The following is a 19,718-nucleotide window of genomic DNA, read 5'->3' as shown; positions in this document are numbered from 1 at the left end:
GAAAGAACCAGCTGAACCTAATCCCATGAGGAGCCCTCAGAGCCCAGGGAGGCCACTACCCCTTCCCCCTTAGAGAGCAGGGTCTTCTGAAAAAAAAAAACCAGAAACCTAGAGGCGGAGTCAAGATGGCAGCCTAGAAGGAGCATAGACCTGACAGCCTGGCCAGAGCTTTGGAGATCCTCCATATTTCCTCCAGATGTCCAGGAAGTTTTAAATTCAGAGTAAACCCAGCCCAACCAAGCTGAACTTAATCCCATCAAAAGTCTCCAGAACGCAGGGAAGCCCAGGCGCCCCACCCATTCTCATTGACTGCTGGACTTTAAGCCAATCAAAAGCCTCCAGAGGACAGGGAAGCTCAAAAATCCCAAAAACCCTCCCCCAGAGACTACACCAAGAGATCTTCTGTTAAAGCTTCAAGAGAGGAGACTGATAGAAGCCCCCAAAAAACAAAACAAATGAGAGGAACAAGAGAACAGACAAATATGGGGAGTAAAGAAGGGGTGAATTTGAGCAAACAACAGAAAAAGAAGAAAGAAACTACAATAGACAGCTACTACTGAGCAAATGGAACAGAGGGGGAGAGATCAGCAAACGATAAACCAGAAATCCCAGCAAATTGGATACAGGCTGTGGAAGAACTTAAAACACAACTAAGAGAGACTGAAGACAATTGGGAAAAGAACTTAAAAATTAAGATAAGTCATCTGGAAACAGAGGCACTTGAACTAAAACGAGAAAATAGTGTCTTGAAAGCCAAAATCAACCAGCTGGAAAAATGAGGCAAAGGAGATGAAAGATGAGGTAAAGGAGATGAAAGATGAAGTAAAGAGGATGAAAGATGATCTTCAAAGAAAATCAGACCAGAAGGAAAAGGATGAACAAAAAGCCAGAGATGAAATCCCATCTTTAAGAACCAGAATAAAACAACTAGAATCAAATGACCTCACAAGGCAGCAGGGCACTATAAAACAAAACAAAAAGGATGAAAATTTTGAGGAAAATGTGAAGCATCTCATTCACAAAACAGACGATTTAGAAAATTGTTCAAGAAGAAACAATATAAAAATAATTGGACTACCAGAAGACCACGACAAAAGAAAAAGCCTAGAAATAATACTAGATGAAATTATCCAGGAAAACTGTCCCGAGATCCTAGAACAAGAGAGGAAAGTGGAGATTGAAAGAATCCACAGATCACCCCCTGTATTTAATCCCCAACTGACAACACCAAGAAATGTTATAGCCAAATTCAAAAACAATCAGATGAAAGAAAAGATATTACAAGCTGCCAAGAAGAAGCCATTCAGATACCATGGAAATATGGTGAGGTTAACACAGGATCTAGCTGCATCCACACTGAAGGACCTAAAGGCATGGAATACGATATTCCGGAAAGCAAGGGAACTAGGTCTACAACCAAGAATAAAATACCCATCAAAACTGACTATATTCTTACGGGGGAAAGTATGGTCATTCAACACAACAGAAGAGTTCCAAGCATTCATAAATAAAAGACCAGACCTGAACAGAAAATTTGATGTCCAACCACAGAACTCAAGAGAATCATCAAAAGGTAATTAAAAAGGAGGGGGAAAAATCAAACAAACAAAACAACAAAAAATTTTTAAGAGACTCAACAAGTTAAAATGATATGTATCCCTATAAGAAAAGAGGTCATTGGTAACTCTTAAAAACTGTTGCTATCACCTGAGCAGCTAGAAGAACTACACTCAGAGGGAACAGTGACAAACTGTATAGGATGAAAGGACAAGACATAAACAGGTATATAGATATATGCATGCATAAATACATATACATGTGTATGTATATACATATATACATGACTAGAGCTAAAAAAAGAGGTTATGACTAAAAGAAATGGGAAAAGAAACAAATGGGGGTAAATTTATATGTCACAAAGAAGCTCATGGCAGGAGAGGGGAGAATATCGATACACTGGAAAGGTAAAGAAGTTGGAGATAGGAAATACTCAACTCTTATGTACTTTGAAACTGACACAAAGAGGGAAGAACAATCTAATCCATTGGGGAAGAGAATAGATTTGCGCCCTATAGGGGAGTAGAAGGGTAAAAAACGGACTGGTGGGGAGGGAAGCAGTACAAGGGAGGGAGAGGGCGGGGGGGGGGAATTTTTAAAAGACTACAGAGGAAAATAAGGGACGGAATAAAAAGGGAGGGGGGTAGAAAGGGAAGTAAAATAAGGGGGGGAACTAGGGGGACTGACTATAAACAAACATTGGTATAGAAGGAAATAGTGAAAGAAGAAAAGACAGGACCAGGAGTAGAAATCAAAATGCTGGGAAATACACAGTTAGTAATCATAACTCTGAATGTGAATGGAATGAACTCACCCATAAAATGCAAGCAAATAGCAGAGTGGATTAGAATCCAAAACTCTACCATATGCTGTCTGCAAGAAACACACATAAGGAATGTAGATACACATAGGGTGAAAGTAAGAGGATGGAGTCAAATCTATTGGGCATCAACTGATAAAAATAAGGCAGAAGTCGCAATCATGAAATCTGACAAAGCCAAAGTAAAAATACATCTAATCAAAAGAGATAGGGAAGGTAATTACATCCTGATAAAAGGCAGTATAGACAACGAGGAAATATCTGTACTCAATATGTATGCACCAAATGGCAGAGCATCCACATTTTTAAAGGAGAAACTAGAGGAGTTCAAGGATGAAATAGATAGAAATACTATACTAGTGGGAGATCTGAACTTCCCCTATCTGAACTAGAAAAATCAAATAAAAAATAAATAAGAAAGAGGTGAGAGAAGCAAATGAAATCTTAGAAAAATAAGAGTTAGTAGACATATGGAGAAAAATAAATAGGGACAAAAAGGAATACACCTTCTTTTCAGCAGTACATGGTAATTCACAAAAATTGACCATGTACTAGGGCACAAAATCATTGAAAACAAGTGCAAAAGGGCAGAAATAATAAATGCAACCTTCTCAGATCACAGTGCAATAAAAATAATAATTAGTAAGGGTACATGGATAGATAAATCAAAAATTAATTGGAAATTAAACAATATGATTCTCCAAAACCAGCTAGTTAAAGAGCAAATCGTCTAAACAATAAATTCATTGAAGAAAACGACAATGGTGAGACATCCTTTCAAAACCTATGGGATGCAGCCAAAGCAGTACTCAGGGGGAAATTTATATCCTTGAGTTCATATATAAACAATTTAAGAAGGTCAGAGGTCAATGAATTGGGCATGCAAATTAAAAAACTAGAAAGTGAACAAATTAAAAACCCTCAGATGAAGACTAAATTAGAGATCCTAAAAATCAAAGGAGAAATTAATAAAATTGAAAATCAAAGAACTATTGATTTAATAAATAAGACTAGAAGCTGGTACTTTGAAAAAAACAAATAAAATTGACAAAGTACTGGTCAGTCTAATTAAAAAAAGGAAAGAAAAAAACCAAATTGACAGTATCCAAGATGAAAAGGAAGACCTCGCCTCTAATGAAGAGGAATCAAGGCAATCATTAAAAACTACTATGCCCAATTATATGGCAAAAAATATGGCAATCTAAGTGATATGGATGAATACTTACAAAAATATAAATTGCCTAGACTAAAAGAAGAAAAAATAAATTACCTAAACAACCCCATATCAGAAAAAGAAATTGAACAAGCCATCAAAGAACTCCCTAAGAAAAAATCCCCAGGTCCAGCCGGATTCACAAATGATTTCTATCAAACATTCAAAGAACAGCTAACCCCAATACTATACAAACTATTTGACAGAATAAGCCAAGAAGGGGTTCTACCAAATTCATTTTACGACACAAACATGGTACTGATCCCAAAGCCAGGCAGGTTAAAAACAGAGAAAGAAAACTATAGGCCAATCTCACTAATGAATATAGATGCAAAAATCTTAAATAGGATACTAGCAAAAAGACTCCAGCAAGTCATCCCTAGGGTTATCCACTACGATACGGTAGGATTCATACCAGGAATGCAAGGATGGTTCAATATTAGGAAAACCATCCACATAATTGACCATATAAACAAGCAAACCGACAAAAATCACATGATTATCTCAATAGATGCAGAACAAATCTGACAAAATACAACACCCATTCCTATTGAACACACTAGAAAGTATAGGAATAGAAGGGCCTTTCCTAAAAATAATAAACAGTATATACCTAAAACCATCAGCAAACATCATCTGCAATGGGAAAAAACTCGAAGCCTTCCCAATAAGATCAGGAGTCAAACAAGGATGTCCATTATCACCTTTATTATTTAATATTGTACTAGAAACACTAGTAGTAGCAATTAAAGAAAAAGAAATTGAAGGTATTAAAATAGGCAAGGAGGAGACCAAGCTGTCACTCTTTGCGGATGATATGATGATTTACTTAAAGAATCCTAGGGAATCAACCAAAAAGCTAATCGAAATAATCAACAACTTTAGCAAAGTTGCAGAATACAAAATAAACCCACATAAGTCATCAGCATTTCTATATATCTCCAACCCAGTTTGGCATCAAGAATTAGAAAGAGAAATTCCATTTAAAGTCACCCAAGACAATATAAAATACTTAGGAATCTATCTTTGAGACAAACACAGAAACTATATGAACACAACTACAAAACACTCTCCCCACAATTAAAACTAGATCTAAACAATTGGAAAAACATTGATTGCTCATGGGTGGGATGAGCTAACATAATAAAAATGACCATCCTACCCAAACTTATATATCTATTTAGTGCCATAACCATTGAACTACCAAAAAACTATTTTACGGAACTGGAGAAAACCATAACAAAGTTCATTTGGAAGAATAAAGGATCAAGGATATCCAGGGAAATAATGAAAAAAATACAAAGGAAGGTGGCCTTGCAGTCCCAGATCTCAAACTATATTACAAAGCAGCGGTCATCAAAACAATTTGGTAATGGCTAAGAGACAGAAAGGAGGATCAGTGGAATAGACTTGGGGTAAATGACCTCAGCAAGACAGAGTATGACAAACCCAAAGACCCCAGCTTTTGGGATAAAAATCCAGTATTTGATAAAAACTGCTGGGAAAATTGGAAGACAGTGTGGGAGAGATTAGGTTTGGGTCAACACCTCACACCCTACACCAAGATAAACTCAGAATGGGCTAATGACTTGAATATAAAGAAGGAAGCTATAAGTAAATTAGGTGAACACAGAATAGTATACATGTCAGAACTTTGGGAAGGGAAAGATTTTAAAACCAAGCAAGACTTAGAAAGATTCACAAAATGCAAAATAAATAATTTTGACTACATCAAATTAAAAATTTTTTTGTACAAACAAAACCATTGTAACTAAAATTAGAAGGAAAGCAACAAATTGGGAAACAATCTTCATAACAAAAACCTCTGACAAAGGTCTAATTACTCAAATCTATAAAGAGCTAAACCAGTTGTACAAAAAATCAAGCCATTCTCCAATTGAAAAATGGGCAAGGGACACAAATAGGCAATTTTCAGTTAAAGAAATCAAGACTATTAATAAGCACATGAAAAAGTGTTCTAGATCAGAGATGCAAATCAAAACAACTCTGAGGTATCACCTCACACCTAAAGGAAAGTAATGAATGCTGGAGGGGATGTGGCAAAGTAGGGACATTAATGCATTACTGGTGGAGTTGTGAATTGATCCAACCATTCTGGAGGGCAATTTGGAACTATGCCCAAAGGGCGATAAAAGACTGTCTGCCCTTTGATCCAGCCATAGCACTGCTGGGTTTGTACCCCAAAGAGATACTAAATAAGGAAAAAGACTTGTACAAGAATATTCATAGCTGCGCTCTTTGTGGTGGCCAAAAATTGGAAAATGAGGGAATGCCCTTCAATTGGAGAATGGCTGAACAAATTGTGGTATCTGTTGGTGATGGAATAATATTGTGCTAAAAGGAATAATTAAGTGGAGGAATTCCATGGAGACTGGAACAACCTCCAGGAAGTGATGCAGAGTGAGAGGAGCAGAACCAGGAGAACACTGTACACAGAGACTGACACATTGTGGTACAAGAGAACATAATTGTCTTCTCCAGTAATAGCTTTACAATGTCCCTGAACAACCTGCAGCGACCTATGAGGGAAAAAAAAAAAACTATCTTTAAGCAGAGGACAAACTGAGGGAGTAAAAACACGGAGGAAAAGCAACTGCTTAACTACAAAGGTTGAGGGGACATGATCGAGGAAAGACGCTAAATGAGCACCCTAATGCAAATACCAACAACAAGGAAATGGGTTCAGAGCAAGGACACATGTGATACCCAGACGAATCGCCCATTTGGCTAGGGAAGGGGTGGTGGGGGAGTGGGAGGGAGGAAAAGAAAATGATCTGTTTCCAATGAACAATGTATGAAAATGACCAAATAAAATAATGTTTTAAAAACTAAAAAAAAAAAAAACAGAAGCAGAGGATCAGGCCAGACATCTCCCCTGCCCCTGGAAGTCAGCAGACCCAACATGAACAGAGTCCCAAATCATCAGAAGTAGGTTGAACGAATGAGTAAACAAAAAACCTCAACCACAAAAAGCCACTCTGAAGACATGGAAGCTCAAGACACAAACTCAGAAGACAACACTGACCTGAAAATATCTACCAACAAAGCCATAAGCTCACCAAGAATTCCTAAAAGGGATAAGGAAAGACAAAAAGAAAAAGAAATTTTGGAAACTAAGAAAAGAAATAAGAGATATATGCAAGAATGTTCTAAAAACAGAATTAGCAACTTATTAAAAGAGGTATAAAACTTTACTGAATAAAATAACTCCTCAAGACTCAGAATTGGCAAGTGGAAGAGCTCTGCCAAAAGATGCTGGACAAAAGAAGAAAATCTTCCACAAAGCCTGGAGGAGATCCCCTCCATTGAGAAACTGAGCTCACAACTGGCAAGAAAAAGGAAAGGCAACAAGACATGGCACACCATGCAAATGGAAGCTCTAGGAAGCTTCTTTCCACGACAGATATTCTAAAGTAAAAAATAAGGCACAGAAATCACCTGAGGCCAGCCTATTTTTATCATTGGGAGCTATAAGACCTCTTTTAAAGTTATAAAACACAAAATAAACTTTAGATAAATCAAAAAGTATGATGATTCCCATTCCTCCTAAAAAAAGAGATGAAAAAGATACAGCAAAGGATCCCTCACCATCATGACAGAAATAACATAACAAAGAGCACAAAAATGTCTTGAAATGCAATTTATCAATGCTTTCCAAGGCTGATAAAAATGAGTGTCTGATGACTGAGACATGCTGGGGTGAGCCCGACCTTTGTAAAGAATAAGACATAGGGATTTCTAAGAATTATAATGGACCATAAAGTGACGGCATTATTCACAGAAGATAACAAGGCCTAGGAAATCACAAGCTGTGTTAAGCCATGGCAAACACACCTAGGTCTTGAAATAGTTTTGCTTTTATTTAAGTTAAAATTTCCATATTTTCCTGAGCTATCACCCAAAAAGTGTTCATTTTCTTCCTCTGACACACAAAAGTTAACAAAGTTTTTATCATTTTCATGATTACCTGGAAATCCATAAGTATTCTAATTTTCAGATCATGCATGAATACATCCAAGAGTCATTTAGCTGCTAATAACAAAACACAGGGATAGGTTGTGAGAGAGTGAAAACATTTTCCATAAAGCTTCTGCTATGATACATGGAGAATAAATGCCAATAAACATGATGCTTGAAGCTTCCTACAAGAACTGTGCACCTGGCAGACAGCAACCTGCCAAACTGATCTGTCCAAGGATCTGAGGTGAGATTTCTAAAACCAGCAAGCCTCCCAGAAGAGATCTACAGCCACATGAAAGAATTTAGCTAAAAGAGAGCCCCCTAGACAAAGAATTGAGTGGCCCAGATTAGGACACCTGCATGTAAATGGTTAGCCAAGCCATCCCTCAGGCAACTCTATCAGGCAAATCTATCAGTAGGTATATCTGGAGTAGAAAGTAGATGGACAAGTTGGGCCTGTTGCCTATGTGTGAAGTAAAATTATGTAGGGGACTTCCATTTCAGAAAGACTTAACTTAGGAATCAGTGATGTATCTGACAACCTGAGGCTGATCCTGGCATGGCAGTGTGATATATGAAGGCCACTGGCCAATTGAAGGATCTGAAAAGATCCGCAGGAGGGGCTGAGAGGAGGACTGACAAGTCAACCAGGAAGTAGGGTCACTCCCTTTGTTTCCATACCTGTCTCTGGGTTGGCACTTTGCTCTGGGCTTTTTATCTTGATCTCTGGCAAGTGAACCACCAGCTACAATGGGGGACTGAATTTTTACCTTACATTAGAAAAGCTGGAAGCCATGTTTCTCGCTTTCTTTCTCTTTTCTAAAAAATGCTTATACATCTAGTAATAAGCCTCCAAGATTATTTTTTTCTTTATAACACCTAAGCAACTATGGCAGCAAACCTCCTTTAAAAATCCAAAGCTACTTTCATAGATAGGGTGAACTTTGCAGCAAGCTTAAAGCAGACATTATTAAGAAGGGTAAGCAGTTTGGGATCCAAGTGGACAAGATCACAGATTCATTTAGTATTTACTCTCCCAATTAATTCTTTACTTGAATCTCCTGGGTTCTCTAAAACCCTCATAAGCTCCACTTTCAGAGAAAGAGAGATTAAGAGATTTTAAACTCTTATTTGACTATATTGATTCCTTTGGTTTCTTTTTCTTAAGGTTATCATAGGAAGTCTTTCCAAAAGGATGCAGATTTAAATCGACAACTATGGGATGAAATTAAATCCACTTTCCACTTTTGTCTTCTTGTGACTATAATATGGCCAATAATTTTATTCTATCCCACCAAACTAAATGAAGATTGCTACCACAATATGTCTGGAAGTACGCCAGCGTATTAGCTTACCGAAAAATGATGCTTATTTTCACTGAAAAATTATAATCACCAATGCCAAATACAGGTAGCTCTTGTTAGTGACCTTATGTTAATGGGTCCAAGGGCCACTGAGCCCTACACTGCATGGAGGCCTGGAAGGAATGTGTTTCCTAAAGACCATACTCTGAATGAGATGTCTATAAGGAGCTAGAAAGACTTCCATGCCCTTTATTCTTCCAGCTCAAAGGGTTTATAAATCACATGGACATGGTGAACTAAACAAGGCATTGACTATTAATCTCGTCAAAAAGTCTGGAACTTAATACAGTCCTAGTTCATAATTTCCCATTTCAAAATTACAATTTAAATTCTATATGTGTATATACAGACACACACATAGATGTATTTACACACCACCTCTGTGTAACATCCCAACCCAGATCTGGGCAAACAATGAATGTGCTTCAAAAGAGGCAAAGGAAGCAATATGAATACACATAATGCAGTGGGGGAGGAGAATGAATGTTGGCCCTTCACTCTCAGCAAAGGTGATAATGCTTTAACTTGTTTCGAGATAAAGTCTTTCTTTCAAAGGTGAAGGATACCCCAAAAGGTAATTCTATACTAGAAGTAATTCTCGTTAATGGAAGAAACAGAGCTCAGGTGGAAATGATTGGGGGGAGGTAGTCACTCCCTCCTGTCTCAAATCTAGGACTTCAATCCCCAGAATTCCTTGCTCCACTTCCCCAGAATGCTTTGTAATATCACTGAATTCTCACCTGGGCGGAGAGCGAGATGGGGTATTTAAACCTGGTTGTGAATAGGCTCGGCCTCTTTTGGACTTCCGTTTTGGAGCAGACGTGTCTCTTTCATGATGTGAGGTTATCCTGTCTAGGCCTCTCTGGCCTAGGCATGTGCTTTATTATTCTGTATTTTCTTTAATCCATAACCTTTAATAAACCTCATAAAAATATAATACTCCTTGCAGAGAGAAACTAATTTCTACCTCTATCAGTCTCCCCTAAATTTTAATCTTTACACTCCTTGGGCTTGTGAGCCAGAAGGGAAGAGTCTGACAAGCAGCTCCAGGATAATGAAGGAGAGCAGCCCCAACCTCCAGCTGCCCCCAATTAAATCATTCTCCACCATACTCAGGAGAAAGGCTGAAGGAAATAGAAAGGAAGACAGACCATGATCAAGGTCAAAGCTACAGAGCCCCCTAAGTAAGAATCTAAACTTAGACCTAAAGGGAAGGAGGAAGCTCAGCAAGCACTAGGGCCAGGGAGCAGAAGAGTGGAGTTCAAATCTGGCTTCAACTGGTTCCTGCCTCAGTTTCCCCAGTTGCAAAATAGGTACCCTAAGACCCCTACCTCACACACTTACTGTAAAAAGTAAGGTCATCAAATGAGGTTATATTTGTAAAAAACCCTAGGCATAGTTCTGGGATGCAGGAGTCACATAAATGCTCTTCTCTTCCCTCCCTTCCCTAAAAAGAAAGTCTCCATAAGTCTGTCTGGTCCTGGGTTTCCTTTGCTATGTGTACAGTAGCTCTATTACAGGAGGAACATTAAATAGTCTGAGGCTCAAAGGGCCAGGGGAATGGGGACCCAGAGCCCCCCATCCTAAAGCGCTCTCTCTGGGCTGCTGATGCATAAGTACACGCACTCACTTACCAGAGAGGCCATGGCCCAGCCCGTCTTGTTATAGATGAACTCCAGGTTGTTCCTCCTTAAATACAGCAGACCTCCGACCAAGGAGATGAGCAGGGCCAAGGCAATGGTGCCCGAGTAGTTGGGGGGCCGGAAAACACGAATCTTAAGAGGTGAGGGACAAGGAGCACAGTTTAGTAGTCAGCAGGGAGTGTGCCTAGAACTTGCTTAGAGTGTCCCCCCATCCCCTTCTACCCCGGAAGGGCAGGATGACTGCCCCCTGCATCCCCTAGAGAGCTCACATGAACATCTGTCCGGTCAGCAATCCATTTGGCCAGCTGCTCAGCAGCAAACCCAATTCTCTGCAGGTCAAAAGTGTCTGCACGCTTGGGCTTCCCTTTGGGAGGAAAATGCATGAAGGTGGGCGCCGAGTTCATGTTGAGCTGCAAAAGAGGAAAATCACTGCACATCAGGCCTTTCACTCCGGCTTGACCCCACTGGCCAAGGGAAGGAAGCGTTAGGTGTTTGCTCGTGGGGAGGTGTGCTCTTGTCAGTGAAAATAGAACCCAGGAAGCTGGTCCTTTTCTGAGATGAACCTGCTTACATTTCAGTGTGCTTCCTCTCCATCATCCTAGAGGGTCCTGGTCTCAGTGACTATGTCTATGTGTACCCCAATGTCTATGTGTACCCCAAAAGCTTACTGGCTAGCTAACAGGTCTGAATGAGATTTTCCGATAGACACATTCTCATAGGGGCTACTCCTTGGGATTCTCTACATAGAGATTTCCTAAGTTGTCATCAAACTGAGGCTCACAAGGTAAAAACTACTGAATTAAATCTTGTGTCAATGACAGCTGGAAATCATCAATTAGAAATTCAGCATTACAGAAGGAAGCTGGGGGCAGGAGCTCAATGGCCATACACCTGCCTGGAAGACAGTTCAGGGTCTGGACAATGGGAATGAAAAGAGCCAGCAGGCCCACCTAGGGCCTGGAGCTGCTTCAGGCAGGGAGGGATGGGTGTAAGGGACATGAGGAAAGCCAAGAGCCTAGGAGAGGGGGAAGGGTGTCTGATCATGGCAGGGGTGATACCAGGCAGGCAGGTGATCATTCACTAACACCCTAATTCTGTCTCTTTCTAACTCCTCCCATGTTGGAGGTCCCCTTGAACAATGAATGACAAGAGCCCTTTCAATCCTGGAGCCCAGGCGATTGAGGGGATACAATGGGGCTGGGTGGGTGCTGGCTGGGGAAGCTATAGAGAAGCACCTGCATGCCACAAAGACCAGGATGTCTGCACCCAAGAAGAGACCCAGCTCTGGGTCTCCATGCACAATGAATGCAGGAAGAACACTTACTTTACACTGAATCTAAAAGCCTAGGCCTCTGCTACTCACATGCCTTGGGCTCTGAAAGGGAGACAAAGTGTGCCTCTGTGTTATGGCCCTTGAGTCATTGCCGCAGCTGTCAGCTAAAGCCAAGCCGGCACATCCTGGGCCCTGTCTGCATTACACAATGGAACTGGTCCTGCCTTGGGAATCATGGGGCCAGACTGTTCTATGAACTAAACAGCACTGAGAGAGCCAACATCCTGAGGCACCTGTTGGAAAACATCTGCGCCCTCATCATAATCCACGACACTGAAGAAGAGCTTGTTGGAGAAGACCGATGAGTAGCGCCATGAGTTTGCCAGCACCTGGTACTCTTCATTTGCCTGCCTGTGGGAAACAAAGGGGTAGAGATGAGAACAGGATGTCTAAATCACACATGGGGCTGCAGAGACTCCACTCAGGGAACACAGCAGTCTCTCTTTGTCTGGGAGACAACACTGCTCCTTGGGTTCAATGGCATGGGTTGGGGTGGGGAGTGTCTCCTAGACAGTGTCTCAAGCACTCTGGGAGGGGGAAAAGGATGAGGAAGAGGAAGGTAGGAAGGGCTGATTCTAAGGCAGAGGTCAAGTCTGAGGATCAGTTATAAAACAGGAGCTGGGGGGGAGGAGGGATGGAAAAGTCTTTAAAAACAGTTGTCATGCTTAGATAAAGGATAGCTGAGACCACACACACACACACACACACACACACACACACACACACACACACACACACACACACTTTGTCTCTCTCTCTCTCCACCCATATGCCCCCAAATCCATTTCCCTGCATGGCATTAAGCAAAAAGAATGTGGTCCCACACTGAGAGGTCTCTTCCCAAATGATCTTGATACCCTGACTGTGAATGTGAAATCTCCTACCCCCTTTTATGATTAGAATAGTATTAGCCTTTATGATTATAATACAAATAATATAGTTAATAAATAATTAAATAATAAATAGTTAATTAAATAATATAGTTTGCTTTATATGAATTATAAACATTAGCTAAGAAAAGCACAGTTTAAGGGTGGTATCAAATCTTGCTGACAAGCATTTTAAGCCTGTAACCTAAAAGTTTCAACCAAGCCCACCACACCCTGTTACAAAATCATAAGACACAGAGGGCCGCTCTTGGGTGCAAATGTCATCCATAACTGTCATCCATCTAACTGCTGATTCCTAGTAGTCAGTGGGAAAAAAAACATTAGGTCCTAATCCTTTACTGAAAAGGTTTTGGAAAGGCCAGTATTAAAAAAAAAAGTATAAAGTTACCACCCATAGTGATTTGTGTGTGTGTGTGTACTTTCTGGCTTATTCAGCACTTGCGCAGTCTGTCCATGTGAAAAAATTCTGCATTCAGTCTGTCTTTTATGACAATATGTCATCAGATTTCTATGTATAAAAAAAGGCTATCTCCTGAGGCTCAGGTTCTTTGGTCTTGGCATTGACCAGAGTCCAGCTTTATTGTGAGACTGGCCACCTCTCAACAAACCTAATAATAGCTTGAAGACGGTATTGGTGTGATAATTTTTCACATGACCAAGTCAGTATCACTGAAGGGCATCATTTGGGCAAGTCATTTGTTCCACTCTTCCATGAAAGAGACTCAAAGAAAAGTCTGTTCAGCAAATTGGACACCAGATACTTCCCTACTAAGTTAATTCTAAGTCCATGAACTATCCCATGTATGGACTGTTTACAATATTTTAAATTATGGACAGATCACAAACTGATATCCACTATAACATCTCAACAATGACTACAGAAGAATGTATGAAAATGCACACATCCTGCTTGTACCTCTGACTGCACCAAAATCCTCATTTTTGTACAACTTCTGACATCCTTGCCACCCCTCCCAAAACTATTAGCTATTGTTTCAAGTGCAAGGAATCCTTGTGTATGAAAACCCGGCTTTCCAACAAGTTTTCCTCTATAAAATACACTTTAATACACTATATAGGATGTCCTCACAAGAGTCACAAACTCCCTTCTGAATTGACTGAAGAAGTTGTTTGGTGTCCCTCTACACAAAAGATTATGTGGCAAAAATTTTGTCAAGAAGATCTGAGTGGCCTGAGTTAGGGGTACCTTTGCAGATTTCTCAAAATTATAATTTTATTCCTCTTAAAGTAAATAAGCTACACTTAATGATGTGAACTTCAGGGGTCTAATTTGACTCTGGCCTAGAATATATGAGCTAGCATGAATAAAGTAGATTTGCTTGAACAATTGAAATACTCATATCAATTGTTAAGGTTATGTAAATGTAATGTAAACCATGGGAAGCAGACCAGAAGTTTTAAAACCATGGAGCTATTTCATTTTGATCTGATGCATATAATGACCTGCTGCCTGATATTCTTCAAATATTTAATTTAGTGAAATTATAACAGGCATCTGCTGAATTCAAAAGAGCTGCATATATCTCCCTTTGGAAATTATTTCAGAATATTCCTCCTTCCTCAAGAATGGCTCAGTGTAAGAATATTAATCAAGAATAGGCCATCCTCAAAGAAAATGAAAAAAGGAATACCAAGAATAGTGCATGCTCAAAGTTCCAGTGTAAGTGAATTACCTGCACACGGAGCACTGTCTCTGTGGCTGGAGGGCTGTGAACATCACCACGACAGAGTAGTTCCGGGGCGGTGCCTTCACAAACCTCCTGAATTTGTCCCCATTCATTCGGATGACTGAACGCCTCACACTCCAGTCCATCAGCTGCTCCACTTTTTCAGCCAAGAGGTTCTGAAATTGGATGCAGGGATTGATTCAACTGTAAGAAATGTCATGAGAAAACAGCCCTCTTGTGGTCTGTGGTCCAGCCAAGTCACCCTCCAGCTGCCAGAATGCTATTCGTAGGGCTGACAACGTCACTCCATTCCTCCCAAACAAAATACCAACTTATCTATATTGTGTTTAAAGCACTTTACCTCTGGTCTCCTTTTACTTTCCTTGCAGCTAACCTGGCTAAAACGCCATAGGCCATTTCCCATCTTCATGCCTTTGTCCAGACAGTCAGCCCTCAGCCCCCATGCCTACTACATTTCTTTGCCTCATCTCTGCCTCCTAGAAGCCCTGGCTCCCATCAAGATTCAGCCCAAGGGGCGTCCGCTTCCAGAGGCCTTCTTTGCTTACCCACTTGCTATCAGTGCTCCAGGTCCCAAAGCAATCCCCTCTGATCACATGGTCACCACTCTGTATGGATCTTATAGCTACTTATGTATGTGTGAACTGTGAGCTCCTGGGGTGGAGGGGCTTTTCTGGCCTGACTAGCACAGTGCCTGGAATAGAAGGGATTGCTTAATAAACACATGTTGATTGACTCGAGTGATAAAAGGCCCACACCAGGGACACAAAAGGGCCCAAGACAAGTTGGCAGATATGAAGATTCTTGAAGAGGGAGAACCCAATTTCCCCTTGAATGCTTAAGTGATCTGTGACTAAGCTGGAGGGCTTATCTCAACTGAGGGAGACTGCAATGCTCTATGACTTAAAGGATGGTCTTGCAGAGGTGCTATCCTTCACCTCGCGGAGTCACCCCACAGTCAAGACTCCTGGAATTTCATCAGGGTGGTTCTAAGAGACACCCATTGGCCACAGGCTCACCTGGAGCCCTGTCTTCTAGTTAGCACCAGCCTGAAAGCCTAAGGCCACAAGGCTTCAGGAAGCCTCCAAAAATCAATGCAATATTTGAGGAAGGTTTGACCTCAACAGACATTTCAAAAAACTTTTTTGAAGAATCTCCACGTAGACAAGTGTGCATACACACAGAATCAGCTTCATCTGAGTTATGGTTTAAGTATTTGATTATTCTAAGTTTTGATCCATAACACAAATTGTACAATTGACTCTCGCTGGAGAATAGTCAAATGGAGGGTATGTAAACAGTGAAGGACAACTTGGCTTGTACTGAAGTGATGGGATATTGGGGCTGACCCATTATCATTGTACTAAGAGAAGAATAGTGTAATCTTGCTACAAAGAGGAAGCCAGCTTTGGGTGGCCCCAGGAAGTCCTGGGTTCAAGGCCCACCTGATACATCTTGGCTGTGTGACCCAGGTGAAGTCACTGAGTGCTCAAGGTAACTCTATGACTATAATGTGCAGAGAAGATGCTGGCCTGGCTGCACTGGTGGAGGGGGGTTCCAAATGGGGAAGTTTCTTAGAACAATATAGTAACAGGTCCAATTGGTCCCTGTCCTATACTATACCCTGAACTATAACCTGCCAGCCAGCTTCTACTCTCAGATGTGACCCACCTTCCATAACTTCTTCCCAGACATTTGACTTACTTTCCAACAGGCAAGAGATGGATGCCAAAGGCAACTCCAGATTAGAATATTAACTTGTCTGGAAAACAAGTCTGAGTAACACTGTCCCATGAAGCCACAGAAAAGAAGCAGTGGAGGAAGTGGAGGAGGGCAAAATCCAGCTCAAGGGAACTTGGAGAAAGGCTTCCTGAGCTGAGTCATCCTAAATATATGCAAAGATGAACACCAAAAGAAGAATTGAGGCAAGCCCCAATGGAAGAGAAATGCCAAAATAACCACGGTTGCCAAGGCCTACTCACAGAGGCCTAGAATGGACAGGGAGGGGATCAATGATGGAGAGTCTTTCTGTTGTGAAGACAGAAAGGGATCCATTTCCTATCTACCTCAACAAAGGAAAGCCAAAGGTATGGGACACTAAGACAATGGGTGCTTCTCCTGCTTTCCAGAGTCCAGAGTGGAGCCATCTCCACACCAACTGAGGGCACCAGTTCTGAAGTCCCAGACAGGAGACAAGAGCCACCACAAGACAAGGTCCAACAACAGACCATGTGTTTACCACCTCACAGATGAGAAGATAGAGGATGTAGACATAGTTCCTGGGTACTGACTGCAAGAGCAGAACAAAACATAGTCTTTCTATCTAAATTCAACCTTCCCAAGCAGCACAACAAAACTGGGAAGAGTGTATGTGGAACTTGCAAATAATTCAGTCTCCGTCAAATGAGTTCTCTACAGATGAAAATCACAGGCCTGCCACTTTCTAAAACCAATCAGTGATGTTAATGAATGGAAATGGAAGAAGCTACCCAACTGGGCTAACTGTGGACATACTATCAATTAGTTACTGAACCTGGCTTGGGTCTCCCAGCAGCTAAGTAGTCCTCAGACTCCTCTCTAATTGATACTTAATCCTACTCTCCAGAAAGTTTGCTGCAAACAAACATCCTACACCATACCCTCAGTGTAAGACCTTGGCTTCTGATCTCCACTGACACTGCCTTCACCAACACTGCCTATGTCTTCTTCATGGCCAAGTCTTGTCACAGGGCTCATCCTTCTGGACCCACCACCATGGATCACCTTTTCTTCCTGGGTACTGCTTGCATTTTTTCCTGGTACTGACTTCTCTCTTGAATTTCCTCCTCTTTCTCTACCTGATCCTTCTCTATCCCAGAGAGAAACTTGGCCAAAGCCACACAACTACCATAGGCAGGAGGCAGAACTTCTAGGAGGCCTCAGTGGCCACTGCAGCTGGTTCTCCCTCCTAAAAACTCTGCTGCCTCCTGCTTGTAACTTGACTTCCAAAAAGCTGCTCTGATTCTACTGTACCATCCTCTCAAGTACAGACACTGCAGAACAATTACCTGGAAAAGATGGTTTCATTTTTGAAGCTAAGCACTGGAAACTATATTAATTAAAATAAGTCATCTATAATCGCATTAGAATAAATGGACCAAGTATGAGTCTGAAAGTTCCTAAGTTGGAAAAAAAAAGGCTCACTGATAAGCACACAATTCAAAAATCTTCTCTTTAATCCACTCTGTCCCGTGTTTGAAGGAAAGAACAGTTCTGTTATGATCTCTAAGTTCACTGCTATATAACCACCCCAACTTGTCATCTCCCAGGTGATGCCCCAACTGCCATCTCAAACCTAACAGCTCTATATGGCATCCATGCTCTTCTTTCTCTCCATTCCCTGCCCCTGAGGCACCATTATCTGTCCAGGGGCCTCACCACTCTCCCTAAATGCCCCTCACCAAGTTCTCTGGGCAACTGTTGAGGCTACAGGTAGAACACACATGCCAGTCCATGCCAATCCTCACCAGTTTTCCCCAAGTGACCAGACCATACCTCATGCAACACCACATTATAACAGTTTTTACTCCCAATTGTCAGAGAGTTCAGTCTGTTCACAACCCACCAGGCCTCTAAGGTCTGTCCTTTGAGTAATGTAGACCCTTAAGTCTTTGATGACTGCAGCAACTCAGGCAGGACAGTCTTGCACTCCATCAATGGAATCCTTGTATTAAGGAGGACATAAGGTCCTCATTCCAGGGAGATGTCTGGAGTCTTTAAAGGAACTCTGTAGTTTCTCAACAGTAATTTAGTTCATTCTTCTCTTTGATGATAGGCACAACTAGTTGTTTATTTGTCATGTCTATCCAAGATACAGAAAGACAGACAGGTTCATACGTACATGCATACACAGACTGAGTAGTAAAACTGTATACATTTCCCATCTAACTTACTATTACTGAATGAATAAGAGGCATTTTCATCTACTTGGGTTTTCCCATATGAATGGTTAGGCCAATCTTTTTTGAGTGCATGTAGGCTGCATCTAAGATGTTATACAATGCACTGGGCTTTGAGACAATCAACATGTCAACTGTAAAGAGGTGCATCTGAATGACTGCACCATCAATAGGAAAAGCTTTTTTCACCTTGGAATCTTCCCTGGACTTCCTCCATGAATAGGGCAAAAATCTAAGGCAAACATACACCTCCCCAGTTGACACCTTGATTGCTAAGAATGAAAGCTTCATCCATTGCTCATTCCAAACCCAAACACACATTTCATTGTGCCCTTAGGAACTCCTGTTACAAAGAAAAACAAATTTCCCTTTCTTTTTAAACTCTCCTCACATTCCTTTCATCTTTGCCCTCCCTAAAAATGTGGCTTCTCTGTGGAGTTACTGCATGCCCAACTAGTAGAAGGAATTGAGAGTAGTAGGACAGCAAGAGGTTAACTGTGAATTGAGTGAACCATAATGATTCCATCTTGCAACTTAATTCTGGAGCTAACTCAGTTTCCTTTCTGTTCAATTAGGGGCCTAATCTAAATTCTGTCTTTTTTTTTTGCACTCTTTGAACCAAACCCTGCAGGTCTGGGAAACTGGATCAAGGGACCTAGGTTATTTCGAAAAGAAACACAGTCAGATTCTAAGACTAATGTAAGGAGTTTTCTCATAATTGTACATCTCAAGCAATCCATATTCTTATCTGAAAACTGGCCCCACAATGATCAATCAGTTATTGTTTCCATTGTTTACACTTAGGAAGGAGCAAAATACCTCTTTTCCTGGATTAAGGGAATTGTACCTATTTACTCTCCTGCTTCCAACTAGGAAATCCCTAATCTTTTATCCAATTGGAATTCAGATTACCTAACGTTATAGTTTCCTTTTAATTAATTGGTCTTATTTGATTCTTTTTATTGTATAAAAGTCTGCCCCACACTTCCGGTCAAGATGGCGGCTTAGAGAAAGCTAAAGTTCAGATCTCCGGAAAACCCTTCCCGACCGATCTCAAACTATAAGCTCCTAAGGCGCCAAAATTCAAAACGATCAACAGCATAGACCCTGGGAATCCTCCTCCTGGACCTGGACCTGGATCAAAAGGTACGGCCCCCCTCAAAAGCCAGAACCCGAGATCACTCGGACCTAAGGGGTAGGAGCACAGAGTCCAAGGCTCCGGGAAGCCGCAGCCCCGCCCCCCTCAGAGAGCAGGGTCCTCTGAAACAACAGC

The 19,718-nt window shown here is 41.2% G+C and overlaps 1 protein-coding gene across 2 annotated transcripts in view; it reads right to left on the bottom strand.

Moving 5' to 3' along the window:
* The window catches only part of TUSC3 (tumor suppressor candidate 3), a 69,160-nt gene that overhangs the window by 32,599 nt on the left and 16,843 nt on the right, over window positions 1–19,718 (bottom strand). For both annotated transcript variants that reach the window (XM_007495629.3, XM_007495630.3), the window contains exons 2-5: window positions 14,496–14,665; window positions 12,145–12,262; window positions 10,848–10,988; window positions 10,570–10,710 (exon numbers count right to left, since the gene is read on the bottom strand). In XM_007495629.3, coding sequence (XP_007495691.1) covers window positions 10,570–10,710; window positions 10,848–10,988; window positions 12,145–12,262; window positions 14,496–14,665 — 570 coding nt within the window. The remainder of the gene's footprint in view (window positions 1–10,569; window positions 10,711–10,847; window positions 10,989–12,144; window positions 12,263–14,495; window positions 14,666–19,718) is intronic.

Source organism: Monodelphis domestica, chromosome 6 (genome assembly GCF_027887165.1).
Source record: "Monodelphis domestica isolate mMonDom1 chromosome 6, mMonDom1.pri, whole genome shotgun sequence".
NCBI lineage: Eukaryota > Metazoa > Chordata > Mammalia > Didelphimorphia > Didelphidae > Monodelphis > Monodelphis domestica.
This window is presented reverse-complemented; position numbering and strand designations above follow the sequence as displayed.